General features: G+C 38.2%; 1 protein-coding gene across 13 annotated transcripts in view; it reads right to left on the minus strand.

Annotated features, from left to right (window-relative positions):
- CELF1 (CUGBP Elav-like family member 1) overlaps positions 1-14,889 on the minus strand; it is a 121,804-nt gene that overhangs the window by 54,405 nt on the left and 52,510 nt on the right. For 6 of the 13 annotated variants that reach the window (XM_069091625.1, XM_069091622.1, XM_069091626.1 and 3 more), the window contains exons 2-3: positions 13,919-13,959; positions 7,883-7,965 (exon numbers count right to left, since the gene is read on the minus strand). In XM_069091625.1, the coding sequence (XP_068947726.1) occupies positions 7,883-7,953 (71 nt within the window). In that variant the 5' untranslated portion in view covers positions 7,954-7,965; positions 13,919-13,959. Of the gene's footprint in view, positions 1-22; positions 88-7,882; positions 7,966-13,918; positions 13,960-14,889 lie in introns of those variants that run through there. The other 7 variants (XM_069091633.1, XM_069091632.1, XM_069091627.1 and 4 more) reach the window with 2 other exon arrangements.

Below are 14,889 nucleotides of genomic sequence, written 5' to 3' on the forward strand. Positions count from 1 at the left end.
CTCAGCCAGTAAGAGTACCGACCTGGAGATCGAATCCCGGGCTCAGGAACTCAGCATCACACCCAGAAATAACTGGCCGTGTAACCTTGAGCAAGTTACTCAACCCCGATTGCTTAAAAAAAAAAAATTAAAAAAAAAAAAAAGAAATATAGTAGTGGATCAGTGGAATTGGGTTGGTACACAAAACACAACAGTTAATGATTACAGTAATCAGTTTGATAAATCCAAAGAATCCAGCTTCTGGAATAAGAACTCACTATTTAACAAAAACTGCTGGGAAAACTGGAAAATAGTATGACAGAAACTAGGTATAGACCAACAACTTAAACCTATACAAAAATAAAGTCCAAGTAGGTACATGATTTAGATATATATAAAGGCATAAGTAAACTAGGAAAGCAAGGAATAGTTTACCTGTCAGATCTATGGAAAAGGGAAGAATCTATGACCAAGCATAACACAGAGAACATTATGAAATGCAAAATAGATTATTTTGATTACATTAAATTGAAAAGGTTTTGCACAATGCCAATGAAAGTAAGATTAGAAGGGAAACAAAAAGCTGGGAAACAATTTTTACAGCAAGTGTTTCTGATAAAGGCCTTATTTCTTTTCTTTATTAATTTGTTTTTTTACTTTGAGTTTACAATCGTCAGCTCCCCAGTTCTTTGAGTTTCAAATTTTCTCCCCCTCCCGAACCCTCCCCCCCACCCAGAGCGGCATAAAATCAGGTATAGGATCTGCAGATACTTTCACATTAGACATTGGTCAGGTTGAAAAGGATTGTAACAGATGGAATGAACAATGGGAAAGAAGAAACAAAACCAAACAAGAAACAGAAACGGAGCAGGTAATTTGCTTCAATTTGCATTCAAATTCTGTTTTCTGGTTCTTTCTCTGAATGTAGACATCTCTCTCCATCATGAGTCTTTTGGAGTTGGCTTACAGACCTGCATTTCTGAGAAAAGTCCAGGCTATCAAAGTTGGTCGTCACACATACACTGTATCTGTAATTGTATACAAATTTTTCCTGTTCTGCTCTTCTCAGCATCAGTTTGTATAAGCCTCTCCAGGTAGATATGAAGTCCATCTGCTCTTTGTTTCTTATGGCGCAATAGTATTACATTACATTTATATGCCATAACTTGTTTAGCCATTCCCCAATTGATGGGCATCCCCTTAATTTCCAATTCTTAGCCACCACAAGAAGAGCTGCTATAAATATTTTTGTACATATGGGTCTTCCTCCCGCTTCTGTGATCTCTTTGGGATACAACCCTAGAAGTGGTATTGCTGGGTTAAAGGCCTTATTTCTAAAATATATAGAGAACTGAGTCAAATTTATAAGAATACAAGTCATTCCCCAATTAATAAATGGCCAAAGGATATGAACAGTCAGTTTTCAGAGGAAGAAATTAAAGCCATCTATAGTCATGAAAAAATGCTCTAAATCACTACTGATTAGAGAAATGCAAATCAAAACAACTCTGAGGTAATTATACCCAAAAGACTAGGCTAACACGACAAAACAGGAAAATGATATATTCTGGAGAAAAGGGGGGAAAATTGAAACACTGATGCACTGTTGGTGGAGTTGGGAACTGATCCAACCATTCTGGAGAGCAATTTGGAACTATGATGAAAAAGTTATAAAAATGTGCATAAGCGTTTGACCCAGCAATATACCTTCTAGGACTGTATCACCAAAAAGAGCATAAAAATGGGTAAAGGACCCACACATACAAAAATGTTTAAAGCAATTCTTTTTGTGGTGGCCAAGAACTGGAAATTGAGGGGATATTCATCAACGGTGTAATGGTTGAACAAGTTGTGGTATTTGAATGTAACAGAATACTACTATGCTATAAGAAGTGATGAAAAGGAAAACCTGGAAAGACTCAAATGAACCGATGCAAAGTGAAGTGATCAGAACCAGTAGAACATTGTACACAGTAACACTCACATTGTGCAATGACTAACTTTGATAGACTTGGTTCTTCTCAGCAACACAAGGACCCAAAACAACTTCATAAGACTCAGAATGGAAAATACTGTCCACATCCAAAAAAAGAACCATGGAGTCTGAATGCAGAAGGAAGCATATTATTTGCTCTCTTTCACTGTTGTTGTTTTGTTTGGTTTTTTCTTTCTCGTGGTTCCTCCCCTTGGTCCTAATTCTTCTTTACAACATGACTAATGTGAAAATGTTTAATGTGAAAAAAAACCACAACTTTTTTACTCTATATTTTCCATTTTTATAAGCCTCAACGTAACTCCACATCAACCAAAATGAGCATTCCCATATTTCCATACATACAACAGAAAGAGAAGGCTGTATACAAAACTATACAAGAAAGTATGCTGTAAAGTTGACAGCACTCCTAGAAATGTGAGCTGCCGTTGTTAAATGACACTACAAGTAAAGTGCTATATAAACTATAGCTTCTTTTTATGGATAATTGCCAGTAACAAATGACTTTTCAAGTCTTTACAAACCTAGTTGCTTCCCCATTTTCCATCTTCTTACAACTTACTGCCCTTTCAACATACCCTGCGATCCAGTAACCTTGGCCTCTTGGCTCTTCTCCAAGGCTCTACCTCCCAACTCAGGGCATCTTCTCTGACTGCCCCTCATTTCCAGAATTCCCTCCTTTTTCATCTTACTTCCAGGTTCCCTTCAAGTGTCAGCTAAAAAGCCTAGTCTTAATGCTGGTGGCTGTTCTCTGAGAGGATCTCCAATTTATCCTGTCTAGATCTTGTGAGTATATCATTGTGTTTATGTTGTCTTCCCTCCATCATATTATGAAATACTTGAGAGAAAGGACCTGTTTGCCTTTCTTGATATACCAAGTGCTAAGCACAGATCATAAGTAAAATAACAAACGCTTGTTGCCTTAACTTCTGAAAAACCTGGGAAAACTTGCATGAACTGATGCTGAATGAAGCAAGCAGAAGCAAGAGAACAATTTATACAACACTGAAAAGATGATTTTTAAAGACCAAAGAATTCTGATGAATGATCAACCTTGATTCTGGAACACCGTTGATGAAGTAAGCTACCCCACTTATTAACAGAGAGATGTCAGACTCCATATTTATTATATAAGAGGGGAGAGGGAGAAAGGGAGAGAAAGAATAAGGACAGATCAGTAAAAAATAAAAAGGAAAATTGACACATCTTCTTAAAAAAACCCACGTTAGGAGAACCTAAGGACAAGAATCACAGGCAAGGAGAGCATCAAATGTTATATGGTGAATACATTATATAATTAAAGTGAAAACCAAGTTACACCAGATAGAGATCTACCATTTATGCACAATCCCTTTTTGTTGTTGTCCTACAACATACTATAAAACAACCTTTGTATTTGGTGCTCTTTTCTGGTCTGGGAGATGGGGCACTATTGACAAATTGTGTGACCTTGAGCCAACTGAAACCACCCAGTGCTTCAGTTTCCTCAAGAGAAGCTTTGAAAGTTCTTTCCAAGAGATGTCTACATTCAGAGAAAAAACTAGAAAGAACAGAGTTTGAATGCAGATTGAAGTAAACCACCTCCTCTCGTTCTTTTTCTTGTTTGGTTTTACTTCCTCTTTCCCATTGTTCATTCCATCCATCCTTCTTTATAACCTGACTAATGTCTAATATGAAAGTACTTGCAGATACTATACTTGACTGCATGCTGCCAGGGGGAGGGGGAGAGGAGAAAATTTGAAACTCAAGGAACTGAGTTTCTGAACTGAATCCTGTAAACTGAAAGCAAACAAACAAATTAATAAAGACCAAAAAAAAAAAGTTCTTTGCAGCTCTTAAACCCGTTGGTTTAATACGGGTTTAGCTCTGTTACTCATAAGCTAAATGACCTTGGGCTTGAGTTCTTAACCCAGGTTGGTGAATTTAGTTCTTAAATAATATTTTAAAAACTATTTAATTGAATTGGTTTCCTTCAGAAACCTATGTACTTTAGGCATTTAATAGCAAATAATAATAGCTAACTATTCTATAACTGCTATATAATATAATATAACGCTTACTATGTGCCATGAATTGTGCTAAATACTTTACAATTATTATTTCATTTGATCCTTACAACCCCACTACAGAGTAGGTGCTATTATTATTCCCATTTTACACAAGAGACAATTGAGGCAAACAGAGGTTAAATGAATTGCCCAGGGTCATACAAGTTAGTTTGTGTGTGAGGCTAGACTCACAGGTCTGGCACTCTATCCACTGTACTACCTAGCTGCCCCTCTAAATACAGTATCCTGAGAAAAAATCCATAGGCTTCCCAAGACTGCCCAAGCAAGGGGTTACATGATATGAAAAACTGGTTAAGAATCCCTTGTCTCATTATTTCCTTCAGTATTGGCTAAAATGAGGGATTCCACCTGGGCCCCTTATATCACAAGAAGTCTAGGAGAAGAAAATGAGATCACAGACCTCAAAGGACCTTGAAAAAGTCAAATGCATTACATGCAGGAACTGTTTTTATTAGTGTAGTAACCTCAACTAAAAGCATTATAATCAAAGGAAAAGAAAGGCTATAAAAAATAAACTGCAAGATAGAGGGAAAAACTCTTGCCCTAATAAGGGATAAAGACCTCAAAGTCTCTCTCCTCTCTCTCTCCCGCCCTCCCCCACTGGTTTACATGCTGCTTTCTCTCTATCAGTCTGTGAGCTCCTTGAGAGCAGGGTCTAGTTTTTGCATCCTTGTGTACCCAGCAATTAGCATAGGGCCTGACACAGAACAAATGCTTCTAAATGTTTGTTGACTTGATAAGCTGGGATATTTTGATAATTTTTTAAAAATTCTACACAAATACAATGACTACAGTTAAAATGAGAAAGGAAATAGTTAAATGGGGGGAAAATCAGCGAAAATCTCTGATAAAGGTCTCATTTCTAAGCTCTATAAGGAACTGATTCAAAAATTTAAGATTAAGAATCATTCTCAGGGCAGCTAGGTGGCACAGTGAATAAAGCACCAGCCCTGGAGTCAGAAGGCCCTGAGTTCAGATTTGGCCTCAGCCACTTAACATTTACTAGCTGTGTGACCTTGGGCAAGTCACTTAGCCCCAATTGCCCTGCCCTCCCCCCTTCAAAAAGCAAAAAAAAAAAAAGAATCATTCTCTAACCAATAAAAATTCAAGAATATGAACAAGTAGTTTTCAAAGGAAGAAATCTAAGTTATCAACAAGTAAAAAAATATGAATTGGTTCAGTCATTTTGGAAAGCAATTTGGAACTATGCCCCAAAAAGTCAATCACACATGCATACACTTTTAACTCAATGCCACTACTAGGCCTAGCCCTCAAAGGGTTCAAAGAAAGGTAAAAAGGACTCCTCTGTACAAACATTTATATAGTAACTCTTTTTTCTCTCTGTCACTTGTTTGGTCCCATCAACTGGAGAATGGCTAAATAAATTATAGTATACAAATGTAATGGATTATTTTGAGGCCACAAAAAATACCAGAAAGGTCCATTTCAGAGAAAACTGGGAAGACTGGTATAACCTGATGTTGAGTAAAGTGAGCAGAACAAACTTTAATAACACAGTAAAAAAAAACAAATTTTGAAAGTCTTAAGAACTCTGATCAATGCAATTATCATCTGAAAATTCCAGAGGACCACAGCTGACAAGAGAGGGTTTGAGATGCAGAATGAAAAAGGTGTGAACATCACCAAAGAGGGAATGTGTTTTGCTTGACTATACATGTCACAAGAGTTTTTGCTTCCCTCATACCCCCAAGAAGGGATACAAGGGGAGAGGTATTAAGGAGAATCAATATTTGTCACTCTAAATTTAATTGGGGGGGGAGTCTTTTTGGAGGGGGGAGGGCAGGGCAATTGGGGTTAAGTGACTTGCCCAAAGTCACAGCTAGTGACTTTGTCACTAAATTAAGTGTCTGAGTCTGGATTTGAACTCAGGTCCTCCTGACTCCGGGGCCAGTGCTCTATTCACTGTGCCACCTAGCTGCCCCTAATACTTGTTACTCTAAAAAAACAAAAAAAGATTTAGACTACCATCTTATACCATTTGCCACTAAAAAGACAATTAGGAAAACCATCAATGGGAAAGGACAGCTAGGTGGTGCAGTGGACAGAGTTTGAGACCTAGAGCCAGGAAGAGTCTTCTTTCTGAGTTCAAATCTGGCTACAGACACTCCCTAGCTGTGTAACCTTGGGTAAGCCTCTTAACCCAATTACCTCCATTTCCTCATCATAAAATGAGCTGGAGAAGGAAATGGCAAACCACTCCACTACCTACCAAGAAAACCCCAAATGGGATCACAAAAGAGTTGAGCACAACTGAACACCACCACCACCACCACCACCATCAGTGCATAGGGAGGGGGAATACTGAGTAAACAAGAGAAAGCTCCAGCTGAATCCATAGCCTACGCATACAAAGGTCCCACAGTGTCTCTAATGCATTCCATGTCCGCTATTTTTATTATCAGAATGAGAAGCAGTCTGGCACACTGGAACACAGGCTGGTGGTAAAGTCTTCATATGAAGTCATAGGCCCACATGTCCTGCCTCTAACACCAACTAGCGGTTAATGGAGTATCAAGCTAAGCAACTCTCTCGGGTCTGGTGAGATCTCTGGCAGTCAACTGGTTACTGCCCACCCAAAGATATAGAGGGGACTCTGTTCAAATCACTGAACAACTCTCTAAGACTAGAAGTTGTGGAGGAATGCTTGGTACTGATGAAATCACAGGTCTGGTGCCTATCCCAATTGTCATCTTCATCTAGGGTGAGTCTGAGAAAAGAACTTTGTAAAACTTAGTAAATTATCACAGATTTGTTAAGTTACTCTGACCTTACTTGAGTACCACTGTTGAACCTTTGGGGGAAGACACATAAAATACAAATATTTTAAAAATGGGAAAGACAGCATAGGAAAAGGATCTGCTTCAAAAGAATTCAAGTCCCTGTGACCTAGAGGTCCCCCTAACCATTATGAAAGCTTTCCTTTCCCAAAGAAGGGATTTAGCTCTTCTTTTGACAACCCAGACCATAATCAATTCAACTGCAGACCACTAGTGCTCATGACAAGACCAGAACTCAATATCACCTACTATATGAACAGTGTTCTTTCTATCTGGTGGACAGAAATTTTCAGTTTTTAAGAACAGGCTACATGTCAGTGACTGATACTAAGGCAGGTCAGATAGTTCTAGAAATCTGTCCCATCTGCCATACTAATAAAGGCTGGGTTTGTCTTACCTGTAGACAATTTAAAACCTTGTCTGTATTTCAACAGTGTTCAATATCGCTGTCACTTCTGGCATTATCACTTAAAAGACCATGTTTTGTAGTCTTGCTCAATTTATCTGTGCAAATTTTACTCCATTCAGAATTATGGTTTTGATTATTTGATCATCATCTAACACAGGCTCCTGAGGTAAAAATTTTGAATTTTAATGTGAGCTGAGCAGGAATGTATAGACCTACACCGAAACTACCTAACAGCATCCACTGTAATAGGCTTTTTACAGGTACTTAACAAAAGTCATGATCCAAAGTGCCGTGGGACATTGTACAATCAGCATAAGATAAAGCTATCATTCAAAAATGCTTTATTACCATAGAGAAAGAGCACAATCTGCAGAAACTAGAATCATTTAGCTGGTAGGTTAGAGTTCTACAGAGTACACTCTATGAAGAGTACTTGGATCAAGGCAGAATGTACTAAAGAGAACCAATCTGGGGATCCAAAAACAGCTGTCTTGAAAGGGTTAATCCTTTCTCTCCCCAAATTCTAATTCTTTAACCTTCTAGAGGAGCCCAGCTTAGGCAAATAAGAAGAGGAAAAAACAATCCATTCTATTTGCTTACAATAAAAATCAGACCATAAAAAAAAAATACTTACACAGGGCTGGCATTCAAAGAGCAGTGATCCACCATCATTTCTGGAAGGAAATCCAACTTAAATGCAGCCATCGCCTCACTCTTCTGTTCAAAATCAACAATATTAAACTTGCTGTACTTGTCTGACCAACAAATATATAGGGCTTAAGACTCCTGAGCCTCACAACAACAACAAACTGGAAAGAGCAGAAGAAGCTCAGGGAGACCAGCAGTAAATGACAGACACAGGATGGGATGGGAAAGGGGCAAGAGAGTAATGGATTAAAAAGGGGCTGTAACCATGTAAAAGGAGGCTCCGCTCCACACACAATGAAAGTGCTGATGCAGTAGGCTTGTTTTGTGTGGTTTTCCCTGGCAAAGCAGTACTAAGTGCACTGTCAGATAAACAGTGTCAGATCCATGAAGATAGCAATGGGTGATAGAGTGGAAGAAACACAAACTTGTTTCTCATTCCCCAAACTCCTTCCTCTAAATATCAGTTCCCAAAGTCCCCCAAAGCATGGGATTACCTGAACCAATAATCTCATCATTAAGATCTGTTACAGCTTCAAATATTTTTACAGAGGAAGAATTCTGGCTGTTTTAACTTGAATTATAAATACAGCCCTTATCTGAATGGGTTAGCAATGAGTCCAGTACTAACTACTATATATGGTCATATAGTCCAGGCAATCCTCCACTAAAGTCCTATTCTAATGCCTCCTATCATGGTGCAGAAGTGACTTTAGGTTCTTAAACCTCTTGTAGCTCCTGCCTAATTTACAAAGTTTCAAGCATGAGTTTAACAATGGACTCTTTCCTGAGTAGCTATTTGGAAAGACTTATCCTCATGAGTCTAGTCATCAAACCAATGAATTGTTTTCATACCACAGTAACTAGGGAAGACTATCACCTAAGGTTAAGGGACCCTATTCCAGTGTCTCAAGTAAATAAGAAAGCCAAAGCAAACACAACTCCCCCCACCCACTGGAAGGTGTGCCTGGTCAATGACAACACTCCCTCCAACTCACAGACACAGGAGCGGCAAGTCTGGAATCTTGAAGCCTCGGCCTTGGCTACTTCCTACCTGTGGATTCATGGGCAAGTACCTTCCCAATCTGAGTATCTGTTTCTCCACTTGTAAAATGAGAGGACTGGATCAAGTGGCATCTACATTTCCTTCCTGTTCTAAATTTCTGTGATCCTCCCACCTAAACAAGCCAATTACATGCTTCTATACGGAGAGGCAGGGAGAATGGTTACCATCTCTGTTTTATCCCTAGATAAGACTCCCCTGACTAAGAGGCCATTCTGAGAACTTTGCAGGCTTTTTACCTTAAGGCTCCCTTGGCTGCATGCTCCACAGCCAGCACTGCTATTCCTCCTACCACTATCTCTGTTTTACACTACCTGTGTAAAACATACCACATTTCACTCTGGATTTCTAACAAAGGTCTTTCCCTTATGCCTTAGGAGGGAAAATGGGAAACCTTTAAGGATTTGGGGTTACTTTAAAAGCATGAGGTTGATCAACTGAACTCTTAAGAGTAAAAGGTAGGAGTTGATCTAGGAATGTCTCCTAGAACAAATTGGGAGACAAAGTAACAACTCCAATTTGTCTGTTTTGTTGTTGGGGGAGGGGGCATTTCTAGAGCTTTCTGGCTCACTATCTGGAAACTGCTCAAAAAAGAGCAGGAACATTAATGCTACACCCTAGCAGCTGTGTGGATCATGGCCACGACTGAACTGATCAGGAACAGCAAAGCGAAGTTCTTTGCAACCTTTCCCCTAAGCGCACCTCAGAATCCTGTTTGTGAGACAGCAGGCGGTAACCTCATCTTCACCTCATGTCATACTGATCAAATTACTTCTCTTTGCCCCAATTTTCTTTCTACAAAGAGCAATGCTGGGCCCCTTCCATAAAGAGTTGTTTGGTTCCACTTATTAGTAAAGTCAATGTAAATACTATTTGAAAAAGTAATCATCCAGACGCCAAATAACAGCGACTCTGCAAGAACAAACAACGTTCAGTGAATCAGAAAGCTTTCCTTTACATATACATTATGAAAATTAATGTTGCAGATGTTATATTCTTAAACTTCAACTCAAAGTTTGGAAGAAGATCCTTGGCTTAATTTCACACTAGCTATATTAAACTCTCTAAAATTAATTGTCCACTAGGCAACTTTTATCCTGCTATTAAAATGCATTTATTATAATAAAAATAATATATGGCTGTTAAAACCTAAGCCTCATGTGCTAGGATCAAAAATACCTGAGCATAACAATGTTTGATAAACAATTTAGGAAATAAATTCCCATTTCTAAGAACTGCTGGAAAAGCACCACAAAATGTACCTAAGATACACTGTGACTTTATCTTTGATAAGGGTTTGATATTAAAAATATTACCCTTAACAGAAATATGTGAGACAAAGGCACTCCATTCACTAAGAGAGAAGTGGTAAAAAGATACGAAAAAAAAGTTCTCAAAAGAACTGCTAATTATCAACCACCACTGAAAGACTGCTCCAAATCATAACTAAAAAGAGAAACAGAAGGGGCAGTTGGTGGCACAGTGAGTAGAGCACCAGCCCAGAAGGACCCAAGTTCGGTTGCGGCCTCGGACACTTAACACCCATACCCACACACACAAAAAAAACAAAAACTAGCTGTGTAACCTTGGGCAAGTTACATAACCCCAACTGCCCTCCAAAAGGCAAAAAAAAAAAAAAAAAACAGCCTATTGGTGGGACTATAAATTGGTCTGACCATTTAAAAAAGTAAATGGGAATACAGGAAGGGAGGAAGCAAGGGAAGGTGGTCAGAGATCACAGGTAGAGAATGTAAGAAAGTCAAAGATAGAAAGTTCTCATATATATCAAAATATTCACAGCAGCCCTTTTGTAGTAGCAGACAAATGAAACAAAGGGGATGCCATTTAAGTGGAGGATGGATAAACAAATTGCTACATGAATATAATGAAATGTTGCTGAATAATTACATAGGAAAACTGCAATTGTTCATAGAAATATGAACAATTCAAAAAGTATGACAGGATTTATTAGCACGAATATAGAATGAAATAAGCAGAACCAAGAAAATGATGCCCATAATGATTGTAAATAGAATAATAAAAAGAAACTAAATGGCAGAGTTGAGAAAAGGTACCTGCCTCCTTTCAGGGCAGGGATGAAAGACAATGAATATGAAATGATACACTCCCTTTGAGACACTGTCAATGTGCTGCTGCTTTATTTGTTTTTTCTATTTGTATTCTCTTTCTTTTAAAATATTTGTTAAAATGTAAGGTTCACAGGGAAAAAAGAGTAGCAGTAGATTTTGAAAACAAATGTTATTTTGCAAGTAAGAAACCAAACTGCATAAATAAAAATAATCAGTTTTGGGGACTATTTTAAGGAAAGTATGTTGTAAAGTTGAAGGCACTTACAGAAATATAAACTGCCACTGTTAAATCACACTACAAGAATAGTATTTTATAAAACATAAACTTCTCTGTGAATAAGCTGTGTACCAGTTATAAATAATAGTAACAATGAATGCAAAGTCTTCACTATATACAAAAAAACCTTTCTCTCATAATAGAATTTTTTAAAAAAATTAAAATGGAAGGCAGTATATTATAACGGAAGGAATACTAGACTTGGAAGTCAGACAGACAGGTTCAAATCCTGTTTCATTTAGTCACATTGATTTTATGACCCTGGGCAAGCCATTTAACCTATCTCAGTAGCCATGTTTTCCATCTGTAAAATGGGAGAAATAACAGCAGCTACTTAACTTTTCGTTGTGATGTAGATCAAATGAGATAATATGCATAAAATACTCTGCAAACCTTAACATGCTCTATAAATGCTGCCTATTATATTCAGTATCACACAGCATAAAGAGTATATTGTATTGAGAATAAAGAGAACTGGATTTTGACTTTAGCTTAGGCATTACTAAATGTCTATGTTCCAGACCCCATGCTAAGAGTCAGGGATACAAAGAAAGACCAAAAAAAGGGCCTGTTCTCAAGGAACTCACAGACCAAAGGAAGTAGCAGAGTGCAAAGAGATATGTATAGAAAAGATCCATTCAGGAGAAATCGGAGACAATCACCAAAGGGAAGGGATAAGTATAAAGAAGGATCCAAAAGGTCTCTTGTCTCCAAGGTGGGACTAGAAGGAAGCCAGGCCTAGGGCACAGCAGTAAGAATGCACCTCCAAGGAAGACAGGAGTGTCTTACAGTGGAGAACACCAAGGAGGCCAGTGTCACCAGACGGCAAAGTAATAAGGTATAAGAAGACTGGGAAGGGGATAGGGGACAGAAGTTTATGAAGGGGTTTGAAAGCCAGAAGATTTTACATTTTATATTAGATGTAGAAAGTGAGCCACTAGAATTGATTGAAAGGGAGGGAAGGGAAGAATTATGACTTGGTGAGATCCGTAATTTTCAAACCATTTTGAAAGCTGGGTCAAGGATGACCAAAGTGGGGAGAGACTTAAGGCAGGGAGACCCACTAGCAAGCCACAAACCAGTTCAGGCAGAAGGTAATTTTGGCTGGCAGTGTCAGGAGAGAAGTGAGCATATACAAAAGACGTAGTTGTAATTTCCCTCACTTGTAAAATGCTGGAGGCTGGAGCAGGCCCTTTCTAGCACAGACACTGAACACATGGGGGGAGGGGGAGGGCAGGAAGTGTGAAGGAATTAAGAGGGGGCACAAAGAGAGGAAGAAGAGCCAGACCTAGGATTTCCTTGACATCTACACCTATTCTGCAACTCAGTCTTAGAGCTACCTGGAACACAAAGAATGATTTGTCCAGTAAAATTATCTGTATCAATCAGACAAAACTTGAACCCAGATCTTCCTACCTCTAAGTCTAGATTTTTAGTCACTGTTCTCTGGCTGCTTCACTAATATTTGAGAGACTATTAATTCAAAATCTCAGTAGAAAAGAGAAAACCAAAGGCATCTGTCACAGTTATTTGATCTTAAGAGAAAGGAACAAAATGCAGAAATGGGAAAAAATGAGAGGTAGAATTGAACCAATTTACAGAAGGTTCCTTAGGAGAGAATTTAACAGCTTAATAGGTGTTTGTCAAGACTGGGGGAAAAAAGCCACCTCAGAAAGGCAAATGACCAAATAAAATTCACAGCAAAGCTAAAAGGAGGTGTAAAATAAAAGGCATCTTTTGTTTTTTTCCAAAAGGAAAAACAAGCCAAGTGAGAACTGAGAGAAATCTACAAAGTCAACTTTTAAGTCATGTATAAATAAGATAAAAGTTGAAAAAAAAAAATTGAACTATCTTGCAAGAAAAAGAAACTAAGAGGGTCTTAGAAAACATAAGTATAACAAAAAAAAAAAGTTGGAGAATCAATGGGCCTGCTTAATGATCACAGAGCTAAAAATATAGTGAGCAATGAAAAGATCACAAAGGTCCACTGAATCTGAGATTTTCAAAAGTAATCTCAGAGAGAGTCCAATACATAACATATACAAAATCTCCCCCGACTATTTGAGAAACATGGTCCTCTGCCTTTGACTGAAGACCTGTAAAAGGTGCAGTCAGCCCCCTGGAGAACATTTCCTTTTGGATAGCTCTTATTGTTAGGGGGCTTTCTGTACGTGAAGCCTACATTTCTCTCTGGGACTTCCCACTAATGCTCCTAGCTGTACCCTCTGGGGCCACCCAGGACCAGGCTGACAATCAGAAGAGGGAACTACAGAGGCCATTCAGGGTAAGCCGAACAAAAATACCTTCCACAACATGCCTGGCATGGGGCCCTTTTGCTTAACGGCCTTTTGGAAAGGGAAGAAGAGAATAATCATTAACATAGCACTTCCTATATGCCAGGCACTGTGCAGTTTTATCTCAAAGAAAGAGAAAAATGGTCAATAAATTGCTTCCAAATTGTAGCAGGCATAAAAGAAAATATTCCAATGTCTTAAGATATAAAAGAGAGGAGCCTTCATCTTTCTAAAGGCAGCTTTTCTATGGATTGTGAGAAGTGGGGATTATTTAATAGAAAAATCTCCATTAGGCCCATACCTGTAGTTTTGCACCTCTCTTTCTCTGGATTTGTCTTCACTCTAGAAAACAAAGAAAACACATGACAGTAAGTGTTCAACGGTCCAACAAAGTACCTTTGGCACCACAACCAATTGCTTCCTTCTGCAGAAATGTCCTTTCACCATCATGGCAGAGGATAGGAAAAAATAAACTGACTCTTCAGGTATATATAATACCACCTAATTTATCAAAATACAATTACAAATAAATAAATGAATAAACATAAAAGGGAACCAATGGGTTTAGGAAATAGCCTAAAGCCATCCTGCCCAAAATGAAGAATCCATAACATTTGAGAGTCCCCATCATCTATCTTCTAGATCACAAACCTTCTCTTAGGAATCTGAAAAAACTCTCTTCTCAGTAATAAGCATATAAAAAACATGGTGTTAATAATGATACTATTTGAAGCCTCCTAGTGCAACTTCCCTGAGTCCTACCCAAAAGAAATTGAGTTCTTGCCTAAGTAAATGAATTTCAGAGACCCCAGAGTTAGTGGTATACCACAGAAACCAAAGAAATCTCAAGATGGGAAAGTTAATAGAAGGTAAAAAGCAAACTGAGAAACCACAAAACCAATCTGTCCAGTAATGTTAAAAATAAAGCTCTTATGGGTAAGGATCAAGGCCAAATTGCTTGCTAGAAATCCCACAAATTTGTGTTCACATCAACTATTAACAGCAATATATCTGAGGTTGCTGCTATCTATGCTTGGTCCACTCTTGATGGAAGTAAAGAACAGCTTCAAGTTACAAAGGGACAATATTTTCAACTTTAGAAAGTATAAAAGAATTTAAAAAGATATTCATCAGAGCAATAAGTGAACAGATACTTAATAATATGGATAGCCATGATGAAAACGAGCTAATATCTTGACTAATTTCCATGTCTCAGGCTAACTTGTTATGGGGGACCTAATACCAAAAGGCCTTTACAAGTAAGAAATATTA

The sequence above is a fragment of the Petaurus breviceps genome, unplaced genomic scaffold (assembly GCF_028583685.1).
Source record: "Petaurus breviceps papuanus isolate PSGF00001 unplaced genomic scaffold, PetGlider_PUasm1.0 188, whole genome shotgun sequence".
NCBI classification, from domain to species: Eukaryota; Metazoa; Chordata; class Mammalia; order Diprotodontia; family Petauridae; genus Petaurus; species Petaurus breviceps.